The following is a 21,301-nucleotide window of genomic DNA, read 5'->3' as shown; positions in this document are numbered from 1 at the left end:
GTTTGAAACCTCACATGGGGACAAAGACTGTACTTTTTTAGAGAAATGTCCTCTGGTTTGATGAAACATAAATAGAACTGCTTGGCCATAAGGACCATCCTTATGTTTGGAGGAAAAATGAGGAGGCTTGCAAGCCGAAGAACACCATTCCAACTGTGAAGTACGGGGGTGGCAGCATCATGTTGTGGGGGTGCTTTACTGCAGGAGGGACTGGTGCACTTCACCAAATAGATGGCATCATGAGGTAGGAAAATTATGTGGATATATTCAAGGAACATCTCAAGACATCAGTCAGGAAGTTAAAGCTTGGTTCCAAATGGGTCTTCCAAATGGACATTGACCCCAAGCATACTTTCAAAGTTGGGGCAAAATGGCTTAAGGACAACAAAGTCAAGGTATTGGAGTGGCCATCGCAAAGCCCTAACCTCAAACCTATAGAACATTTTTGGGCAGAACTGAAAAAGCGTGTGCGAGCAAGGAGGCCTACAAACCTGACTCGGTTACACCAGCTCTGTCAGGAGGAATGGGCCAAAATTCACCCAACTTATTGTGGGAGGTTTGTGGAAGGCTACTCGAAACATTTCACCAAAGTTAAACAATTTAAAGGCAATGCTATCAAATACTAATTGAGTGTATGTAAACTTCTGACCCACTGGGAATGTGATGAAAGAAATAAAAGCTGAAATATATAATTCTCTCCTATTATTCTGACATTTCACATTCTTAAAATAAAGTAGTGATCCTAACTGACCTAAGACAGGGAATGTTTACAGAATGAAATGTCAGGAAATGTGAAAAACTGAGTTTTAATGTATGTGGCTAAGGTGTATGTAAACTTCCGACTTCAACTGTATGTGTTAAAATAGCAGCATTCTGTGGGCTATTTTAATCCTCACAAGCTGGCACATCAACTGTCGGTATAGTTTTATTAAACCTAAAGTCCCTATGTTCTCCTAGGTGAAAAACTATTTTTTTGTTGTTAACAGCTTTTGATTATTAGATTTTTCAGATCACAGACGGGCAATAATATTTAAAGGTACATAGATCCTCCCTCCTGTAACCCTATCCAGGCAACCAGAGAAAATCCTCCCCATAACACCCCTTTCCTGTGGGCCTGAAAGCAAAGAAATTAAAACAGTGTATACAGTGCCTTCAGAAAGTGTTCATAGCCCTTGACCTATTAGTAAAAGGGGTGTAAATACTTTCTTCAGTCACTATATACAGTAACAGTCAAAAGATTGGACACACCTACTCATTCAATGTTTTATTTGTACTATTTTCTACATTGTAGAATAATAGTGATGACATCAACACTATGAAATAAAACATGTGCAAAGCTGTCATCAAGGCAAAGGGTGGGTACTTTGAAGAATCTCAAATATAAAGCATATTTTGATTCGTTTAACACCTTTTTGGTTACTACATGATTCCTTATGTGTTACTTCATAGTGTTGATGTCATCACTAGTATTCTACAATGTAGAAAATAGTAAAAATAAAGAAAAGCCTTGAATGAGTAGGTGTGTCCAAATTTTTGACTGATACATACAAACAATAATAATACAAAGATACAGGCGTCCTTATTGACTCAGTTGCCGGAGAGGAAGGAAACCACTCAGGGATTTCACCATGAGGCCAATGGTGATTTTAAAACAGTTACAGAGTTTAATGGCTGTGATAGGAGAAAACTGAGCATGGATCAACAACACTACTAAGATAATTGAAAGAATACAAATATTCCAAAACATGCAACAAGGCACTAAAGTACAAAGAAATGGGGGCAAAGCCAACACAACACATCACTGAGCACCACTCTTCATATTATAAAGCATGGTGGTGGCTGCATCATGTTATGGATATGCTTGACATTGACAAAGACTAGGGAGTTTTCTGTTGTTGTTGATACAAATGAAGAAAATAGTGCTAAGCACAGGCAAAATCATAGAGGAAAATCTGGTTCAGTCTGCTTTCCAACAGACACTAGGAGACAAATTCATCTTTCAGCAGGACAATAACAAGGCCAAGTATACACTGGAGTTGCTTACCAAGACAACCTTGAATGTTCCTTAGTGGCCTATATACAGTTTGGATTGAAATCGGTTTGAAAATCTACGGAAAGACTTAAAAATGTCTGTCTAGCAATGACGATTACCAACTTGTCAGAGCTTAAAGAATTTAAAAAAGAATGTGCACATTTTGTACAGTACAGGTGTGAAAATCTCTTAAGAGACATATCCAGAAAGACAGGTGTAATCGCTGCTAAAGGTGACTCTAACATGTATTGACTCAGTGGTGTGAATACTTATGTAAATTAGAAATTTCTGTATTTCATTTTCAATAAATTTGCAAAAATGTCAAAACACATTTTCACTTTGTCATTCTGTGGTATTGTGTGTAGATGGTAGAGAAATCTATTTTGATTTCAGGCTGTGACAGCAAAATGTGGAATAAGTCAAGTGGTATGAATACTTTCAGAAGGCACTGTATGTGTTGGGTGAAAGTGAAAAGAAACGGAAACAAGATTTTACTGAGTTACAGTTCTTAGAAGAAAATCAGTCAATTTAAATGAATTAATTAGGCATCAATCTATGGCTATCTATAGCTGGATGTGGAGGTGTTCTGCGGTTGTGAGGCAGGTTGGACGTACAGCCAAATTCTGTAAAACAACGTTGGAGGCTGCTTATGGTAGAGAAATGAACATTTCATTCACTGGCAACAGCTCTGGTGGACATTCCTGCAGTCAGCATGCAAATTGCATGGCTCCCTCAAAACGTGAGACATCTGTGGCATTGTATTGTGTGACAAAACTGCACATTTTAAAATGGCCTTTTATTGTCCCCAGCACAAGGTGCACCTGTGTAATGCTCATGCTGTTTAATCAGCTTCTTGATATGCCACACCTGTCAAGATTATTTGGTGAAGGAGAAATCTTCACTAACAGGGATGCTAACACATTTGTGCACAACATTTGAAAGAAATAATGATTTTGTAAATATGGAAGATTTCTAGGATTTTTTATTTCAGCTCATGAAACATGGGACCAACACTTTATGTTCCGTTTATATTTCGTGTGTATATTTTGCTTCAGTGTAGATTGTTTATTTGTATGTATTGAGCTTTAGCTGAGATTATTCTTTACAGAGTCAAGTATATTTGTCCAGGTCTAAATTGTTCCTTAACTAGTTCCTTGATCTAAGAGCCAACATCTTTTTTTGTGTGTCAGCGCTGCCTGCCAGTAGTAATCGTCTCTGATCGAGAGATTCAAGGAGCTATCATCTTAAGTAACACAGAAGATGCAACGCATTGAATATTTACATTCATGTACTTTGAAATGAATTTGGGAGCTTTTTCCCACAAGCATTTAACTACATGGCACTCTCACATCATATGAAGGAGTCTGGCTAACTGATTTAGGGGACACAGTGAACAGTTGGGTGTTGGGGCCATTTTCATCCTAAAATGTTTTCTTGGTGTTAAATACAGGATATGAACTAACTTAAAATGTATAAGGTTAACGGTTCGGATTACGGGATGCCAAGGTCATATTTCTCCATATTCTGTTCCAGTTAAAGGGTTGTTTGGATTCACTTAATCTGTGGACCATAGTTTTTTAATGTCTAGCTCAGTATATGAGCTTTCCAAACTTAAAAAATATAAATATATATATATATTATAGTGATCAGTCCTTTTGGAAGCCCAGATAAATGTGGTGGGGGGGTGCAAAGCATTATTGAATTATGTGAGCAATAATAGGACCAACAAGTAGGTTAACATTGTTTAAGGGATATATCCATTGCAATAGGGGAGACATCATATTTCTCTCCATACTCAAGCCAGTGGGGGGCAGAAGAATCATGTCGAAACACATTTAGGATGGGACGAAATGCTAGTGCCTGGAAACACAATTTAAAGTTTGGTATGGATAGTCCTCCTATGTATTTCCCTCTTTGTAAATTTGTTAATTTGATCTCGCTTACCTTGCCATATACATTTTGAAACCACACTCTGGATTTTATCCCAAGAGCCAGAAGGGGGAGACAAGGGAAGCATTAAACTACAGAGATTCAGCCATGGCAATATATACATTTGGACAATAAGTTAATCTGCCGGTTAAATTATTCTATAGCAGGGGTGCAGAACTCAGGCCCTTAAATCTAACAAGGGCTGCACCACGTTCAGTTGCCAAACGTTGTGGATAGAAATGCCACGAATAGAGCAGACATGATTCCTCATCGTGTCAGAGGCATGTTTGTCCTAGATAACATATGTCTATCTTCCAAAATTGTGAGTCCTGCTGAACGCGCACCTGACTTTAGTTTCTATCTGGTACTTAATTGGTACTGTATTGTGATTGGCCGGAGAGTGTGCACCACTGTTTCCAATGTGGAAATCAATCCCTATAAAAAACAATGATGGAAATCTGCATGCAGCATTCAAGGAACAGAGCTGTGCACCGTGTAGCTTAGGTCTATACTACCTTTTTACAAATTAAGTAGTTATAATTAACGAACACTGACAAACCTATTGGGAAAGCAACTCTACTAGATGACCTCAGTCTCCAGGACAATACAATGGCTGTACTCCCAGGCCAATCATCTTCGTACAGACACATCTTCGTAGACTGTGAAATATATCCAGTTCAACCATTGTCATGTTTGCACTCCGAGTCAGCTCTCCGTCTTTAACGTTTCATTAACTGTCAGCGGCTTCAGAGACGCAAAAACGAGGGAGTGGAGAGGTGAAAGAGGATGACCGCGAGCGCACGTATATGTTTTATTGGTCAAGTGCGGGAAGGGAGAACGCAAGCGAACATGGGAATGAATTATGGATCCGCTGAGTGGAGGGAGAGGTTTGCAGAAAGTAGTTATTTGATGAACTCGAGGCGCAATAGCGGAGGTCTCCAAAGAGTAGGGGGGAGAAAAGCATGTGTGAACATTTGTTCAAAGGAAATAACATACAGCCCTTTTGATATGTGAAACATTTTAGTATAACCTTTAGGGTGCCTGTAGTGACTGGGGGAGGTTTAAGCGTGCTGCAGTTTGGTGGTCATGCAGTGTATACTGAACAAAAATATAAAAGCAAAATGTAAAGTGTTGATTTCATGATATCACAGAGATACTGTGATGAGATCCTGAGGCCCAAACTCGTGCCATTCATCCGCCGCCATCACCTCATGTTTCAGCATGATAATGCACGGCACCACATCGCAAGGACCTGTACACAATTCCTAGAAGCTTAACATTTCCCAGTTCTTCCATGGCCTGCATACTCACCAGACATGTCACCCATTGAGCATGTTTGGGATGCTCTGGATTGCCATGTATGACAGCGTGTTCCAGCTCCTGCCAATATCCAGCAACTTTGTCATTGAAGAGGAGTGGGACAACATTCCACAGGTCACAACAGCCTTATCAACACTATGCAAAGGAGACGTTGCGCTGAATGAGGCAAATTGTGGTCACACCAGATACTGAGATGCCCATCTGTATTCCCAGTCGTGGAATCCATAGATTAGTGCATAATGAATTTATTTTAATTGACAGATTTACTTGAACTGTAACTCACTTATTTTTTATTATTGTTTAATTTGAACAAAAATATAATTTAACTTAATAAGGAAGTGAAATGTAATCACCAAAGCGTGTTATAACTTACTACACCTGTCACGCCCTGGTTAAAGTATTTTGTGTTTATCTTTATGTATTTGGTCAGGCCAGGGTGTGGCATGGAGTTTTTGTATTGTGGTGTGTTTTGTCTTGGGGTTTTGGTGTGTATATATTTGGGATTGTAGCTAGTGAGGTTATCTAGCAAGGTCTATGGCTGTCTGGAGTGATTCTCAATCAGAGGCAGGTGCTTATCGTTGTCTCTGATTGGGAACCATATTTAGGCAGCCATATTCTTTGAGTTTGTCGTGGGTGATTGTCCTATTTGTCCTTAGTGTCTTGATGTCCTTGTTTGATGTTAGTTGACACAAGTATAGGCTGTTTTCGGTTTTCGTTTCGTTTATTGTTTTTGTAGTGTTCGTGTTTAGTTGTGTTTACGTTTGTTTAAATAAACATGGATCGCAATCGACACGCTGCAGTTTGGTCCGACTCTCCTTCACCACTAGAAAGCCGTAACAACACCCTAGATAAGATATTTATAAATATGTTTGCATGTAGGCTATATATTATAGGTACTTAAGTTTATTCATTTTATTAGTAGTTTAGCAGTAGTTTTTATTTGTTTTAGGCCTGTTAGTAGTTGTACATAAAAATGTTATTCTATTTAGGTTTTAAATTACTATTCAATTGTTATTAACCAGTAGTTGCCTTACTATTATTGTTACAAAGTATTGTTTTTTGTTTATTTTATTTGGACACCTTAACATGAGATGGTGCACCTCATTTCATTCTGCAAAATGTTGTATAAACAATACCTTAGAAAAAAATATAATTCATTACTTTGGAATGCTAATATAAAATAGGCTATATGAATTTGTCTATTCCATTTTTGGTTAATATGATGTGCCTAAAAGATCAAATGGAAATATGTCAATTTAATGTATTTTCCAAATATCAAAATCATAAAAATTTTCAATTACCACTAATTTTTACCATTGAAGACATTGTTATAGTTAACCCCTAGAAATGTAGAGATATGTATGTTGCTGATGTAAAAAAAATATTCTAACTCTAATATTTTCCCCCTACGTGTGTGTGTGTGCATGCAGGCGTGTGTGTGTGTGCGTGCACGCCTGTCCAGTCAAACATGTTGAGGTGGACAGGAAATAGACCTGTTACCTTCCACTGGCTAGTGTTTAACTGTAGTATCTGAAGACGTAGGAGGTTTTCCCATTTCCATTATTGTAGTTTTTTTTTGTGTGTGTGTGGGGGGGGGGGTAGATCAGGTTTAATATTGTAGCTTCCATCAATGTAATTGTCTGCATAATTTCCAATCCCCCATATACTTGTTTTGTGTGTGTGTGTGTGTATGAATATATATATATATATATATATATATATATATATATATCTCACTTAGAAATGTCCTTGTTTTTGAAAGAAAAGCAAAACATTTTGTCCCTTAACATCAAATTGATCAGAAATGCAGTAAAGACATTGTTAATGTTGTATTGTAGCTGGAAACGGCTGACTTTTAATGGAATATCTACAGAGGTGTACAGAGGCCCATTATCAGCATCCAATGACACATTTAAAATGCTAAACTTGGATTAGCTAACAGGCTAATTGGTCGTTAGAAAACCCTTTTGTAATTATATTAGCACAGCTGAACACTGTTGTTAAAGAAGCAATGAAACTGGTCTTCTTAAGACTAGTTAAGTATCTGGAGTGTCAGCATGTGGGTACAGACTCAAAATGGCCAGAAACAAAGACTTTCTTGTGAAACTCAGTCTGTTCTTGTTCTGAGAAATGAAGGCTATTCCATGCGAGAAATTGACAAGAAACTGAAGATCTGGTACAACGCTGTGTACTACTCCCTTCACAGAACAGCACAAACTGTCTGTAACCAGAATAGAAAGAGGAGTGGGAGGCCCCGGTGCACAACTGAGCAAGAGGACAAGTACATTAGAGTGTCTAGTTTGAGAAAGACACCTCACAAGTCCTCAACTGGCAGCTTCATTAAATAGTACCCGCAAAACACCAGTCTCAACGTCAACACTGAATAGGCGACTCCGGGATGCTGGCTTTCTAGGCAGAGTTGCAAAGAAAAAGCCATATCTCAGACTGGCCAATAAAAATAAAAGATTAACACAGACACAGGACAGAGGAACTCTGCCTAGAAGGCCAGCATCCCGGAGTCGCCTCTTCACTGTTGACGTTGAGACTGATGTTTTGCGGGTACTATTTAATAAAGCTGCCAGTTGAGGACTTGTGAGGCGTCTGTTTCTCAAACTAGACACTCTAATGTACTGCCTGCTTAACCTGGAAGCCAGCTTCACCAATGTGTCGGAGGAAACATTGTTCAACTGAGGACCGAGGTCAGCCTGCAGGTGCCCCGGCCAGCCACAAGGAGTCGCCAAACCCTCCCCTACTCGGTGACGCTAGGCCAATTGTCCCGATCACGGCCGGTTGTGACCACAAACACATTTCTAATCAAACGTTGTTTTTGGAGTTTTCTGATGTTCTCATGCATTTGGTATGGAAGACTGATCTACCAAGCTAGAAATAGCTAAATGACTGTAGACATGGGGAAAAAAGGAATGGTTATTTATGGGGTCACACAGAAGTTGGGGTCTGTGAGAACTGTGAAAAAGAAATACCCCTAGGACACAGCAGGGAGACGTCGTTGAGGATCTTGACAGAGTCTGTGACAGCGAGATCGAGACATTTTAGTACCTAGGATGACTCGTTGGTTTTGTTCTGTGCAACACACGAGATGGGCCTTGGGACCATTGTCTAATTTAATGGGTTTTGTGAACATCCAGACATTCTTAGTATTGAAGTTGCTATACTTATATTCCTTTTATATGTAATAAATCCCTCCAGATTAACTAGTTCATTAAATAAGTTATCATGAATTCACTGTTACAATGGATTCTAATTTACTGTATTTCTTGATGGTGGAAGAAAAAAAACCTCAAGGATAAGTCGATTTGGACGAGCCAAACATTCAGTAAACACCACTATAAGAGCCATGCACTTTAGTACTTGCATGGCCTGTTTAACTAAATGCACTCCCGACCTGCATTCCTTAGCTCTCCTCTCGTTTCAAAACACTTAGATTATAGAGTGATTCAAAATAATTTAAAACATCTTAAAAAAAAAAAAAAGGATTACATCTCTATGCGTATTTCTACATATTATTACATGTACACGTTGAGCACAAAATGAGCGAATAACATTTAATTGAGCAAAAACCATCCATCGGCTCCCGATATGGCATTGTGGCTGTTTAACAGTACAGGTTGTTGTGAAGATGTGACATGAGGATTGGTCTGCGAGGGTGTCGCTGAGAAAGAGTAGAGGGACAGGGTCTGTGGGAGGGGTGTGTGTGCCGCCCTCATTCCCAGAGTCCTTCGGGGGCAAAGCTAGGCGTAGAAGGTCTCCACTTTGACTGCATGGCAGAACATCGTCATAGAGAACACCAAACCCAGAATCTACACAAAGGGATCACATACACAACCAAAATCAATGTGAGACAACTACATCATCAATAAAGTGGCCCGTGTCCAAATACCCGTACTTGCATCCTAAATAGTAGGCCATTTGAGTACGCAAATGTTTTTACATTTTATAGCAGGAAATCTAGTTTACTTTAAATGCCGGGATGTCATACTCATTTCGGCTTTGACAACAGCTGATAATCAGCTATGGGGATTTGCTACAGAAATGAACAGACGCATTCTCAGTATGCGGAAATAGAACGTTTTATAGTATATACACTACTGGTCAAAAGTTTTAGAACACCTACTCGTTCAAGGGTTTTTCTTTATTTTTACTATTTTCTACATTGTAGAATAATAGTGAAGACATCAGAACTATGAAATAACACATATGGAATCATGTATTAATCGGAAAAGTGTTCAACAAATCAAAATATATTTTATATTTAAGATTTTTCAAATATACTTTATACTTGAGATTCTTAAAATAGCCACCCTTTGCCTTGATGACAGCTTTGCACACTCTTGGAATTTTCTCCTCAACCAGCTTCATGAGGTAGTCACCTGGAATACATTTCAATTAACAGGTGTGTCTTGTTAAGTTAATTTGTGGAATTTCTTTCCTTCTTAAAGCGTTTGAGCCAATCAGTTGTGTTGTGACATGGTAGGGGTCGTATACAGAAGATAATATGGGCTTTGTCTTTTACCAAATCATGCTATGGTAAGAATAGCTCAAATAAGCAAAGAGAAACAACAGTCCATCATTGCTTTAAGACATGAAGGTCAGTCAATATGGAACATTTCAAGAACTTTGAAGGTTTCTTCGAGTGCAGTCGCAAAAACCATCAAGTGCTATGATGAAACTGGCTCTCATGAGGACCCCCCACATGAATGGAAGACCCAGAGTTACCTCTGCTGTAGAGGATAAGTTCATTAGTTACCAGCCTCAGAAATTGCAGCCAAAATAAATGCTTCAGAGTTCAAGTAGCAGGCACCTCAACATCAACTGTTCAGAGGAGACTGTAAATCAGGCCTTCATGGTCGAATTGCTGCAAAGAAACCACTGCTAAAGGACACCAATAATAAGAAGAGACTTGCTTGGGCCAAGAAACACGAGCAATGGACATTACATTTTTGGTTCCAACTGCCATGTCTTTGTAAGACGCGATTTGGATGAACGGATGATCCCGGCATGTGTATTTCCCACTGGGAAGCATTAAGGAGGTGTGATGGTGTGGGGGTGCTTTGTTGGTGACACTGTCTGTAATTTATTTAGAATTCAAGGCACACTTAACCAGCATGGCTACCACAGCATTCTGCAACGATACGCCATCCCAGCTGGTTTACGCTGGTTTGCACTTGGTGGGACTATCATTTGTTTTCCAACACACCTCCAGGCTGTGTAAGGGCTATTTTAACAATAATGAGAGGGATAGAGAGCTGCATCAGATGACCTGGCCTCCACAATCACCTGACCTCAACCAAATTAAGTGAAGTAAAAGCAGCCAACTACTGCTCAGCATATGTTGGAACTCCTTCAAGACTGTTGGAAAAGCATTCCAGGTGAAGCTGGTTGAGAGAATGCCAAGAGTGTGCAAAGCTGTCAAGGCAAAGGGTGGATATTTGAAGAATCTTAAATATAAAATATTTTGATTTGTTTAACACTTTTTTGGTTACTACATAATTCCATATGTGTTGTTTCATAGGAGGTGTGATGGTGCTTTGTTGCTGACACTGTCTGTGATTATTTGTCTTCACTATTTTCTACAATGTCAAAAATAGTAAAAATAAAGAAAAACCCTGGAATGAGTAGGTGGTGTACATTTAAGAAAATCTAGGATGTTTATACTAATTTCAGCTCATCATCTAGTAGAATTCGATGCACACTTTCCCACAATGCATTGGAAGAGGGGCGCTGTGAGTGAAGAGCCCAAGTTCTCGTCAAGTAACCAAACAACAAAACTATGCTACTTAATTGGGAAGATGCCGATAGCGAAGCTTCTGAGGTGGTGTTCACGAATATTGCATCGTAGGCTACATCATTTAAAAAAATAACTCTTATTTTATTTGACCTAACATGGATTTAGGTAAAGTGTAGTATCATAAAGTGTTTCTTGTTCTCTTGGCCTTCGTCAGAGCTTTTAAACTAAATACTGAAACATGTTGATTTCTGAGTGTGTCGGCACCGGAGACTCGGGATGTGGCTGCGTTATTGATGTCATGTTAATCAGGCTTTTTGTTTTGAACATATGGATTGTTTAGGTTTTGTAGGCTACCTGTTTCATTATTTAATGTATGGATCAAGCCTTAACTCCTTCCCAATGATCAGTGCTTTAGTTTATTATGTTGCTGTCCAGCGGTTCTGAATTTGCGATGTGCCCATCTGTCCGCGTTTTTCTGTGCAATAGCCTTTTGATTTGAAAGGTTTTGGTGTGTGTACTAGGCTAATGTATACGATACAGCACTTTGGTTTCACTAAGAAATATGTTGAAATGGGACCAAATGATTTGTTTCTGTCTTCAGTCCCTTTGAAATAAGATAGAATGGCCATATGGGCTACGGTATACTGTTTAATAATGCGATGCAAGTCAAATCCACCCGCACTCAGCCCCGCCCCACGTATTCAGCCACTACGTTGTGGTCGCGGCATACTGTATACTATGTGCGACTTTTTACTATGCGACGATGAGTACATACAGTGCCTTGCGAAAGTATTCGGCCCCTTGAACTTTGCGACCTTTTGCCACATTTCAGGCTTCAAACATAAAGATATAAAACTGTATTTTTTTGTGAAGAATCAACAACAAGTGGGACACAATCATGAAGTGGAACGACATTTATTGGATATTTCAAACTTTTTTAACAAATAAAAACTGAAAAATTGGGCGTGCAAAATTATTCAGCCCCTTTACTTTCAGTGCAGCAAACTCTCTCCAGAAGTTCAGTGAGGATCTCTGAATGATCCAATGTTGACCTAAATGACTAATGATGATAAATACAATCCACCTGTGTGTAATCAAGTCTCCGTATAAATGCACCTGCACTGTGATAGTCTCAGAGGTCCGTTAAAAGCGCAGAGAGCATCATGAAGAACAAGGAACACACCAGGCAGGTCCGAGATACTGTTGTGAAGAAGTTTAAAGCCGGATTTGGATACAAAAAGATTTCCCAAGCTTTAAACATCCCAAGGAGCACTGTGCAAGCGATAATATTGAAATGGAAGGAGTATCAGACCACTGCAAATCTACCAAGACCTGGCCGTCCCTCTAAACTTTCAGCTCATACAAGGAGAAGACTGATCAGAGATGCAGCCAAGAGGCCCATGATCACTCTGGATGAACTGCAGAGATCTACAGCTGAGGTGGGAGACTCTGTCCATAGGACAACAATCAGTCGTATATTGCACAAATCTGGCCTTTATGGAAGAGTGGCAAGAAGAAAGCCATTTCTTAAAGATATCCATAAAAAGTGTCATTTAAAGTTTGCCACAAGCCACCTGGGAGACACACCAAACATGTGGAAGAAGGTGCTCTGGTCAGATGAAACCAAAATTGAACTTTTTGGCAACAATGCAAAACGTTATGTTTGGCGTAAAAGCAACACAGCTCATCACCCTGAACACCATCCCCACTGTCAAACATGGTGGTGGCAGCATCATGGTTTGGGCCTGCTTTTCTTCAGCAGGGACAGGGAAGATGGTTAAAATTGATGGGAAGATGGATGGAGCCAAATACAGGACCATTCTGGAAGAAAACCTGATGGAGTCTGCAAAAGACCTGAGACTGGGACGGAGATTTGTCTTCCAACAAGACAATGATCCAAAACATAAAGCAAAATCTACAATGGAATGGTTCAAAAATAAACATATCCAGGTGTTAGAATGGCCAAGTCAAAGTCCAGACCTGAATCCAATCGAGAATCTGTGGAAAGAACTGAAAACTGCTGTTCACAAATGCTCTCCATCCAACCTCACTGAGCTCGAGCTGTTTTGCAAGGAGGAATGGGAAAAAATTTCAGTCTCTCGATGTGCAAAACTGATAGAGACATACTCCAAGCGACTTACAGATGTAATCGCAGCAAAAAAGGTGGCGCTACAAAGTATTAACTTAAGGGGGCTGAATAATTTTGCACGCCCAATTTTTCAGTTTTTGATTTGTTAAAAAAGTTTGAAATATCCAATAAATGTCGTTCCACTTCATGATTGTGTCCCACTTGTTGTTGATTCTTCACAAAAAAAATACAGTTTTATATCTTTATGTTTGAAGCCTGAAATGTGGCAAAAGGTCGCAAAGTTCAAGGGGGCCGAATACTTTCGCAAGGCACTGTAGCATGCAGTTTAAGTATATAATAAGCTAGTATGGGTATTCAGATACGGCCAGTCTCCATTGAGAATAAAAGGTACAACCTCATGCATTTGAATTCACTGTAATAGTTGACAATAGTGGCTTACTTTCAAATCATCTCATTTCTTATCAATTGTTAGTGATATTAGCCTGGTTCCAGATCTATACAATATGTGCTTTTAACCAACTCCTCTGACTTTTGTCGTCATGCCATTGTCTGACCCCAATGCAAGCTACCGTAAAACGTTCAGATGCGCAGATATTTGGAATGGGGTCTGTGTATAGCAATGACAACCAATGGTCAAAGTCGGAAAAGCAAAATGCCGATCTTCTGGTGCCAAGCTAAGATGCTGTGGTTCCCTGTCAATAGACATCTCTCTATGAAATGTATTGGTCACATACACGTGTTTAGCAGTGTAGCGAAATGCTTGTAAACCGTACAATGGTGTCACCAGTGTCTGTACCTGTGTGAGTGCCGTACACAGAGCAAAGATCCACAGGGCCACCAGATTCTCTTGTAGCCAATCCTTCACCCGTTCGTAGCATGGCTGTGGAGGCACACAAGAATGGAAACAAATATTTTAAAGCACATTATATAAAACCCCCCGATGTGTAGCCTACAGCAGGGTTGGCATCAATTTCATTTCAGTCAATAGAACAGCCATAGAAAAAAGTGATTTTACTCAAAAGGTTAGAGAAAACAAAAACTAACATTTGAATGTGTTTCCTCATTCACTCCATCTGGTGCTAGTCTTGGTAGAGACTTGGTAGAGTATTGGCCCACAGACTCTTTTATACACTGGCCAGCACAGTGACGCATCCCACACACGCCTTTTCCTCTGAAAATCATCGCCTTGTCATGTTAGCTAAGTGGGTCCCTTGCCTTCCACATTTCACCCAACTCTGTTCTGTTGTTCCCTGGGATGGCTAACATCTCTATCTAGTGCGATGGACGGAAGGATGGGAGTGACTTGCAGATACCATCACTCTGTGCTGGGACAACATTTAGACAAGTGAGTGAGCTGAATTTTTCATGGCCAACTCGAACGGGATATACACATAGGCGACGTCAACCAAAGTTTCTCCGACTCTCCCTTTCCAACATTCATTACGTGTAACACAGTGAAAAGGATGATGGACCACTAGACAACTACAAGTCCTTATGTAAAAAAAAAAATTGTGAATAGTTTATATATCCTCAAAGTGGTTGTTGTAATAATTCAAGATAGTGGCGTAGACAATGGCAGACAGTGATGGGACTGGCACAGAGTGCATGAGCCTGGCATGGTACACGGCAGAAAGAATTTACGCCTTACAAGGGAACCCAAACCGGCTGCACGCATGCACCATTGTACATAAATGTATTTTATCCCCCCACACCAAACGCAATCACGACACGCAGGTTAAAATATCAGAACAAACTCTGAACCAATTATGTTAATTTGGGGAATTTGGGCACTTGCTAGCTAATTTGACCTATTTAGCTAACTTGCTGTTGCTAGCTAATTTGTCCTAGGATATAAACAATGAGTTGTTATTTTACCTGAAATGCACAAGGTCCTCTACTCCGCCAATTAATTCACACATAAAACGGTCAACCGAATCGTTTCTAGTTCTCTCCTCCTTCCAGGCCTTTTCTTCTCTTGACTTTATATTGCGATTGACAACTTTCATAAATTAGGTGCATCACCGCCACCGACCTTGTTCGTCTTTCAGTCACCCACGTGGGTATAACCAATGAGGAGACGGCACGTGGGTACCTGCTTCTACAAACCAATAAGGAGATGGGAGAGGCAGGACTTGCAGCGCAATCTGCGTCAGAAATAGAACGGATTTCTATTTTAGCACGTGGCAACACAGACGCTCGTTTGGCACGCGCAATAATTGAATAACACAGATTTCTACATTTATTTTGCAACGCGAGCGGTGCAGTCAGCCTGTTGGTCTGTAGCACTGCGGTTTGTCGGTCTTCCCTATAATCATGGATTTAGACCTGGGACACCAGTTGAGTGGATTCTCTCGCCGAACACGGGGATTAATCAAGTAATTATATATTAACTAACTACCAAGGGCGAAAGAAAGTCAGCACTGCTACTGCAGACCTCGAAGCCGAGATTTCAAAACAGAGTTGATTAACATAAACAAATCCACATCAAAATCTGTCTAGAGATATATCTGTGGAAATACTACTCTGTTTGTCAGACCAGGAAGCATCCTGAGAATCGGTCTATGACCCCACTATGGTGTTCTCCATTTGTTTTTCATATGACTCCCACAAGTGTCACGGGACTAGTCTAAAGGTAACCCGGGACCAGTATAAAAAATGAATGAATGTATGGAAGTAGTTTTGTGCCCCCAAAAAAGGGGTTAAATGTGTCCCCCCCAAAAATATACAATTATTCCTGAGCTTTCTCCTAGATGTAAACATTATTCTTTATGATACATTTTTGACTGTCTGTTTTGCCATTTAAGAGTGTGCTATTACTTGTGCAGTAAAGACCCCCCCCTCCCACACACACACTTTTAGGGATTAAATATCCCTTATATTTGAATATGCCTTTTACCCCAGGTATAAGGAATATGAGAACAGGTAGTTCTCCTCAGCACAGCAGTGTTTCCCAAAGCGTGGGTAGGGTTTTAGAAAAAGCTCTGTGGACTGTGTGGATTGTCTGAGATTTTTCGCAGTATAATGTTTTGCTTAGCTGGTTGGTCACAAAGGGAGGCTTTTAGACACATTTTTTTTTTTACACATTTGGGCACCAAAAACTACAGAATAACATTTGGGAACGAACTAGTGTGCATGCGCGTGTGTATTCATTTCAGAGAGACAGAGTGTGTGTGTGCATATGTGTTTGTTCGTGCATGTTTTTATCCTGTGCATCTTACCGCAGTCCACCAGGTCCCTGGGTTCTCGAGGCCACAGTTGTCGCTGTACTCCAGACAGCAGGAGTCGGGCACACGGCTGGCGTTGTACACATCAAACCAGTCCGTATGGTTGGTCACGCCACAGCAGCGGAACTACACCAGACAAGGACACTGCATGTCAATGACAGAACAGAGAGGAAACCCGAACATACTACACACTAAAACCATTCTGCATGATTCATAAACGGAGATCGTTCTCAGGCACTGACATGTTAAACATATCTGTCACATCGTTTTTTTCTTTTTAGATAGTTCTCCCTCATCACTCCAAATGGGCCATTACTGAATTGGAACTAGATTAACATTTTGCAGTGTGGTAATGTATTCAGTGGGGTGTGGAGAGGGTAAGCTTGGTTTTATGGAATGAGAACTTTTCTTGCTGCGGTTTTGACATTTGACTCAATCTAGAATTTCACGTTGAACACATGGTCACTCACAATACACACACAACTAATGCACACTACAAACAATTGATTGACCTGATTGACCTACAAAAAGGTCAATCAGATTTGTGAACATGGTCCCTAGCTGTGTGTTGCCACTCCATGTTGTCTGTTGTCTGTAGCTTGTGAGGTGTGGAAACACTTTGTTGCTTTTATGAATTTTGTCTTGCTGCTTTTTGTTTTATGCTGCTCTGTCTGTATGCTACGTCTTGCTTGTCCTATGTTGCTCTGTCTGTATGCTATGTCTTGCTTGTTCTATGTTGCTATTGTCTATATTGTAATTGCTTTTAATAACCTGCCCAGGGACTGCGGTTGAAAATTAGCCGGTTGGCTAAAACCGGCACTTTTACTGAAATGTTGATTAATGTGCACTGTCCCTGTAAAAATAAAAATAAACTCAATAAACTCAACTCAATCAAACTGGACTCTGTAATGTAAAAGTGGCCCCTTCTGTGATAAACAGCCCAAAGTCTGATATCGTGTATCTTTTGAAGTCTATCGGCAGCTTTCACCAGCAGCATTTTTATTAGCTCCTTTTGTTCAACCTTTACTCTACTATCTTTCCTCACCTTGTGTTTCCTACTTTCCTTTGCCCGAGCATTGGATTTTTGGCTATGAATAATACAAAGCCGAGCACATCAAAGTCAGTGTGGAAACAAACAATGTTGTTCTTCAGGGAGCCGTGCGGTCCAATTTGCATTCCTCTTACTGATTGACAGCCTATTTAAAGAATCGAAGGCTGTTCTTATTGGTTGGAATTAGGTTTGATTGTATAATCCCTTGTCCCTATGAAGTGGTACATATGATAATGTAATTAGCCTGCAGTACTGTATTTCTCCAAGCTTGAACTGTTTTAACACTAGCCTGGCCCCAGATCTGATTGTGCTGTCTTGCTAACTCCTATGGCCATTGTCATTCAGTGTCATAAACCGATCTAGGACCAGACTAATTTAAAACTGTACTGTTCTACTGTTGACCACCAGGGGGCAGTCTAAGCAGGACAAGTTGACTTACATTTGACATTTTAGTCACTTAGCAGACGCTCTGGATGACTTACAAGAGCAATTAGGGTTAAGTGCCCTGCTTCAAATAAAATAACATTTTATTGGTCACATACACATGGTTAGCAGATGTTATTGCGAGTGTAACGAAATGCTTATGCTTCTAGATCCGACAGAAGAGCAGTATCTAACAGGCAATATTGAACAATTCCACAACAAAACCTAATATCTAACAAATTCCACAAAACCTAATACACACAATCTAGTAAAGGAATGGGATGAGAATATATAAGTACAAAATATATGAGCAGTGACAGAGCGGATAAGATGCAATAGATAGTAAAGAATAGATAGTGAAGGATACAGTATACTGCATATACAGTTGAAGTCGGAAATGTACATACACCTTAGAAAAATACATTTAAACTCAGTTTTTCACAATTCCTGACATTTAATACAAATTCCCTGTCTTAGGCCAGTTAGGATCACCACTTTATTTTAAGAATGTGAAATGTCATAATAATAGAGAGAATTATTTATTTAAGCTTTTATTTGGTAGAATTGCCTTTAAATTGTTTAACTTGGGTCAAACGTTTTGGGTAGACTTCCACAAGCTTCCCACAATAAGTTGGGTGAATTTTGGCCCATTCCTCCTGACAGAGCTGGTGTAACTGAGTCAGGTTTGTAGGCCTTCTTGCTCGCACACGCTTTTTCAGTTCCGCCCACAAATGTTCTATAGGATTGAGGTCAGAGCTTTGTGATGGCCACTCCAATACCTTGACCTTGTTGTCCTTAAGCCATTTTCCACAACTTTGGAAGTATGCCTGGGGCCATTTTCCATTTGGAAGACCCATTTGCGACCAAAATGTCTGATGTCTTGAGATGTTGCTTTAATATATCCACATAATTTTTCTACCTCATGATGCCATCTATTTGGTGAAGTGCACCAGTCCCTCCTGCAGCAAAGCACCCCCACAACATGATGCTGCCACCCCCGTGCTTCACGATTGGGATGATGTTCTTCGGCTTGCAAGTCTCCCCCTTTTTCCTCCAAACATAACGATGGTCATTATGGCCAAACAGTTATATTTTGTTTCATCAGACATTTCTCCAAAAAGTATGATCTCTGTCCCCATGTGCAGTTGCAAACTGTAGTCTGGATCTTTTATGGTGGTTTTGGAGCAGTGGTTCCTTGCTGAGTGGCCTTTCAGCTTATGTCGATATAGGACTCGTTTTACTGTGGATATATATAATTATGTGCCTGTATCCTCCAGCATCTTCACAAGGTCCTTTGCTGTTGTTCTGGGATTGATTTGCACTTTTCGCACCAAAGTACGTTCACCTCTAGGAGGCAGAACGCACCAAAGTACGTTCACCTCTAGGAGGCAGAACGCGTCTCTTTCCTGAGCGGTAATGACGGCGCGTGGTCCCATGGTGTTTTCCAAGCTGTTTAAAGGCACAGTCAATTTAGTGTATGTACACTTGTGATATAGTGAATTATAAGTGAAATAATCTGTCTGTAAACAATTGTTGGAAAATTACTTGTGTCATGCACAAAGTAGATGTTCTAACCGATTTGCAAACTATAGTTTGTTAATTAACAAGAAATTTGTGGAGTGGTTGAAAAACGAGTTTTGATGACTCCAACCTAAGTGTATGTAAACTTCCGACTTCAACTGTACATATAAGATGAGTAATGAGAGATTTGTAAACATTCTTCAAGTGGCATTATTTAAGTGACCAATGATTTCAAGTCTGTAGGTAGGCAGCCGCCACTGTGCTTTTGGAGGCTGTTTAACAATATGATAGCCTTGAGATGGAAGCTGTTATTCAATCTCTCTGTCCCAGCTTTGATGCACCTGTACTGACCTCACCTTCTGGATGGTAGGGGGTGAACAGACAGTGGCTCGGGTGGTTATTGTCCTTGATTGTCTTTTAAAGCCTTCCAGTGACGTCGGTAGTTTGCCCCCAGTGATGCGTTGTGCAGATCGCACCACCCTCTGGAGAACCCTGCAGTTGTGGGTGGTGCTTTTGCCATACCAGGCGTTGATGCAGCTCAACAGGATGCTCTCAATTGTGCATCTGTAAAAGCTAGTGAAGGTTTTCGGTGACAAGCCACATTTTTTCCGCCTCCTGAGGTTGAAGAGGCGCTGTTGCGCCTTCACCACACTGTCTGTGTGCGTGGACCATTTCAGTTTCTTGGTGATATGTACACGAGAAACTTTAAATTTCCACTGCCGTCCCATCGATGTGGATAGGGTCCCTTTGCTGTTTCCTGAAGTCCACAAACATCTCTTTTGTTTTGCTGACATTGAGTGAGAGGTTATTTTCCAGACACCACAGTTCGATGGACCTCACCTCGTCGTTGTTGGTAATCAAGCCCACTACTGTTGTGTCGTCTGCAACTTGATTATTGAGTTGGAGTCGTGCATGGCCACGTAGTCGTGGGTGAACAGGAAGTACAGGAGGGCTGAGAACGTACCCTTGTGGGGCCCCAGTGTTGAGAATCAGCGGAGTGGAGATGTTGTTTCCTACCTTCACCACCTGGGGGCAGCCCGTCAGGAAGTCCAGGACCCAATTGCACAGGGCGGGGTTGAGACCCAGGGTCTCAAGCTTAAAGGATGTGTTTGGCATGTACTATGGTGTTGAATGCTAAACTGTAGTCAATGAACAGCATTCGTACATTGGTATTCCTCTTGTCCAGATGGGTTAGTGCAGTGTGCAGTGTGATGGTGATTTCATCGTCTGTGGACCTATTGGGGCGTTAAACAAATTGGAGTGGGTCTAGGGTGACGGGTATGGTGGAGGTGATATGATCCTTAACTAGTCTCAAAGCACTTCATGATGACAGAAGTGAGTGGTCATTTAGTTCAGTTACCTTCGCTTTCTTGGGAACAGGAACAATGGTGGACATCTTGAAGCATGTAGGGACAGCAGACAGGGATTGATTGAATATGTCCGTGCATGCATTTAGGACGCGGCAAGGGATGCCGTCTGGGCCGGCAGCCCTGCAAGGGTTAACACGTTTAAATGTTTTTTTTCATGTCGGCCACAGAGAAGGAGAGCCCAAGGTCTTTGGTAGCGGGCCGTGTTGGTGGCACTGTATTGTACTCAAAGCCCCCAAGAAGTTGTTTAATTTGTCTGTAAGCAAGACGTCGATAACCGCGATGGGGCTGGTTTCCTTTTTGTAATACGTGATTGTCTGTAGACCCTGCCACATACGTCTCGTGTTTGAGCCATTGAATTGTGACTCCACTTTGTCTCTATACTGATACTTTGCTTGTTTGATTGCCTTACAGAGGGAATAACTACATTGTTTGTATTCGGCCATGTTTCCAGTCGCCTTTCCATGATTAAATGCGGTGGTACGTGCTTTCATCTCCTATCCACTTCTTTATAAATTTGCTCACTGAGTCTGCATGTACGTCAATGTAATTTTCTGAGGCTACCCGGAACATATTCCAGTCTACGTGATTGAAACAAT

The 21,301-nt window shown here is 40.6% G+C and overlaps 1 protein-coding gene across 2 annotated transcripts in view; it reads right to left on the bottom strand.

Moving 5' to 3' along the window:
* Positions 1-8,382: 8,382 nt before the first annotated feature.
* The window catches only part of LOC109895550 (tetraspanin-4-like), a 116,125-nt gene continuing 103,206 nt past the window's right edge, over positions 8,383-21,301 (bottom strand). For both annotated transcript variants that reach the window (XM_020489321.2, XM_020489320.2), the window contains 3 exons: positions 16,335-16,466; positions 13,913-13,996; positions 8,383-9,099 (listed from right to left, as the gene is read on the bottom strand). In XM_020489321.2, coding sequence (XP_020344910.1) covers positions 9,031-9,099; positions 13,913-13,996; positions 16,335-16,466 — 285 coding nt within the window. In that variant the 3' untranslated portion in view covers positions 8,383-9,030. The remainder of the gene's footprint in view (positions 9,100-13,912; positions 13,997-16,334; positions 16,467-21,301) is intronic.

Source organism: Oncorhynchus kisutch, linkage group LG8 (assembly GCF_002021735.2).
Source record: "Oncorhynchus kisutch isolate 150728-3 linkage group LG8, Okis_V2, whole genome shotgun sequence".
Classification (NCBI taxonomy): Eukaryota; Metazoa; Chordata; class Actinopteri; order Salmoniformes; family Salmonidae; genus Oncorhynchus; species Oncorhynchus kisutch.
Note: the sequence above shows the minus strand (reverse complement) of the source record. Positions and strands in the feature narration are given on the sequence as shown.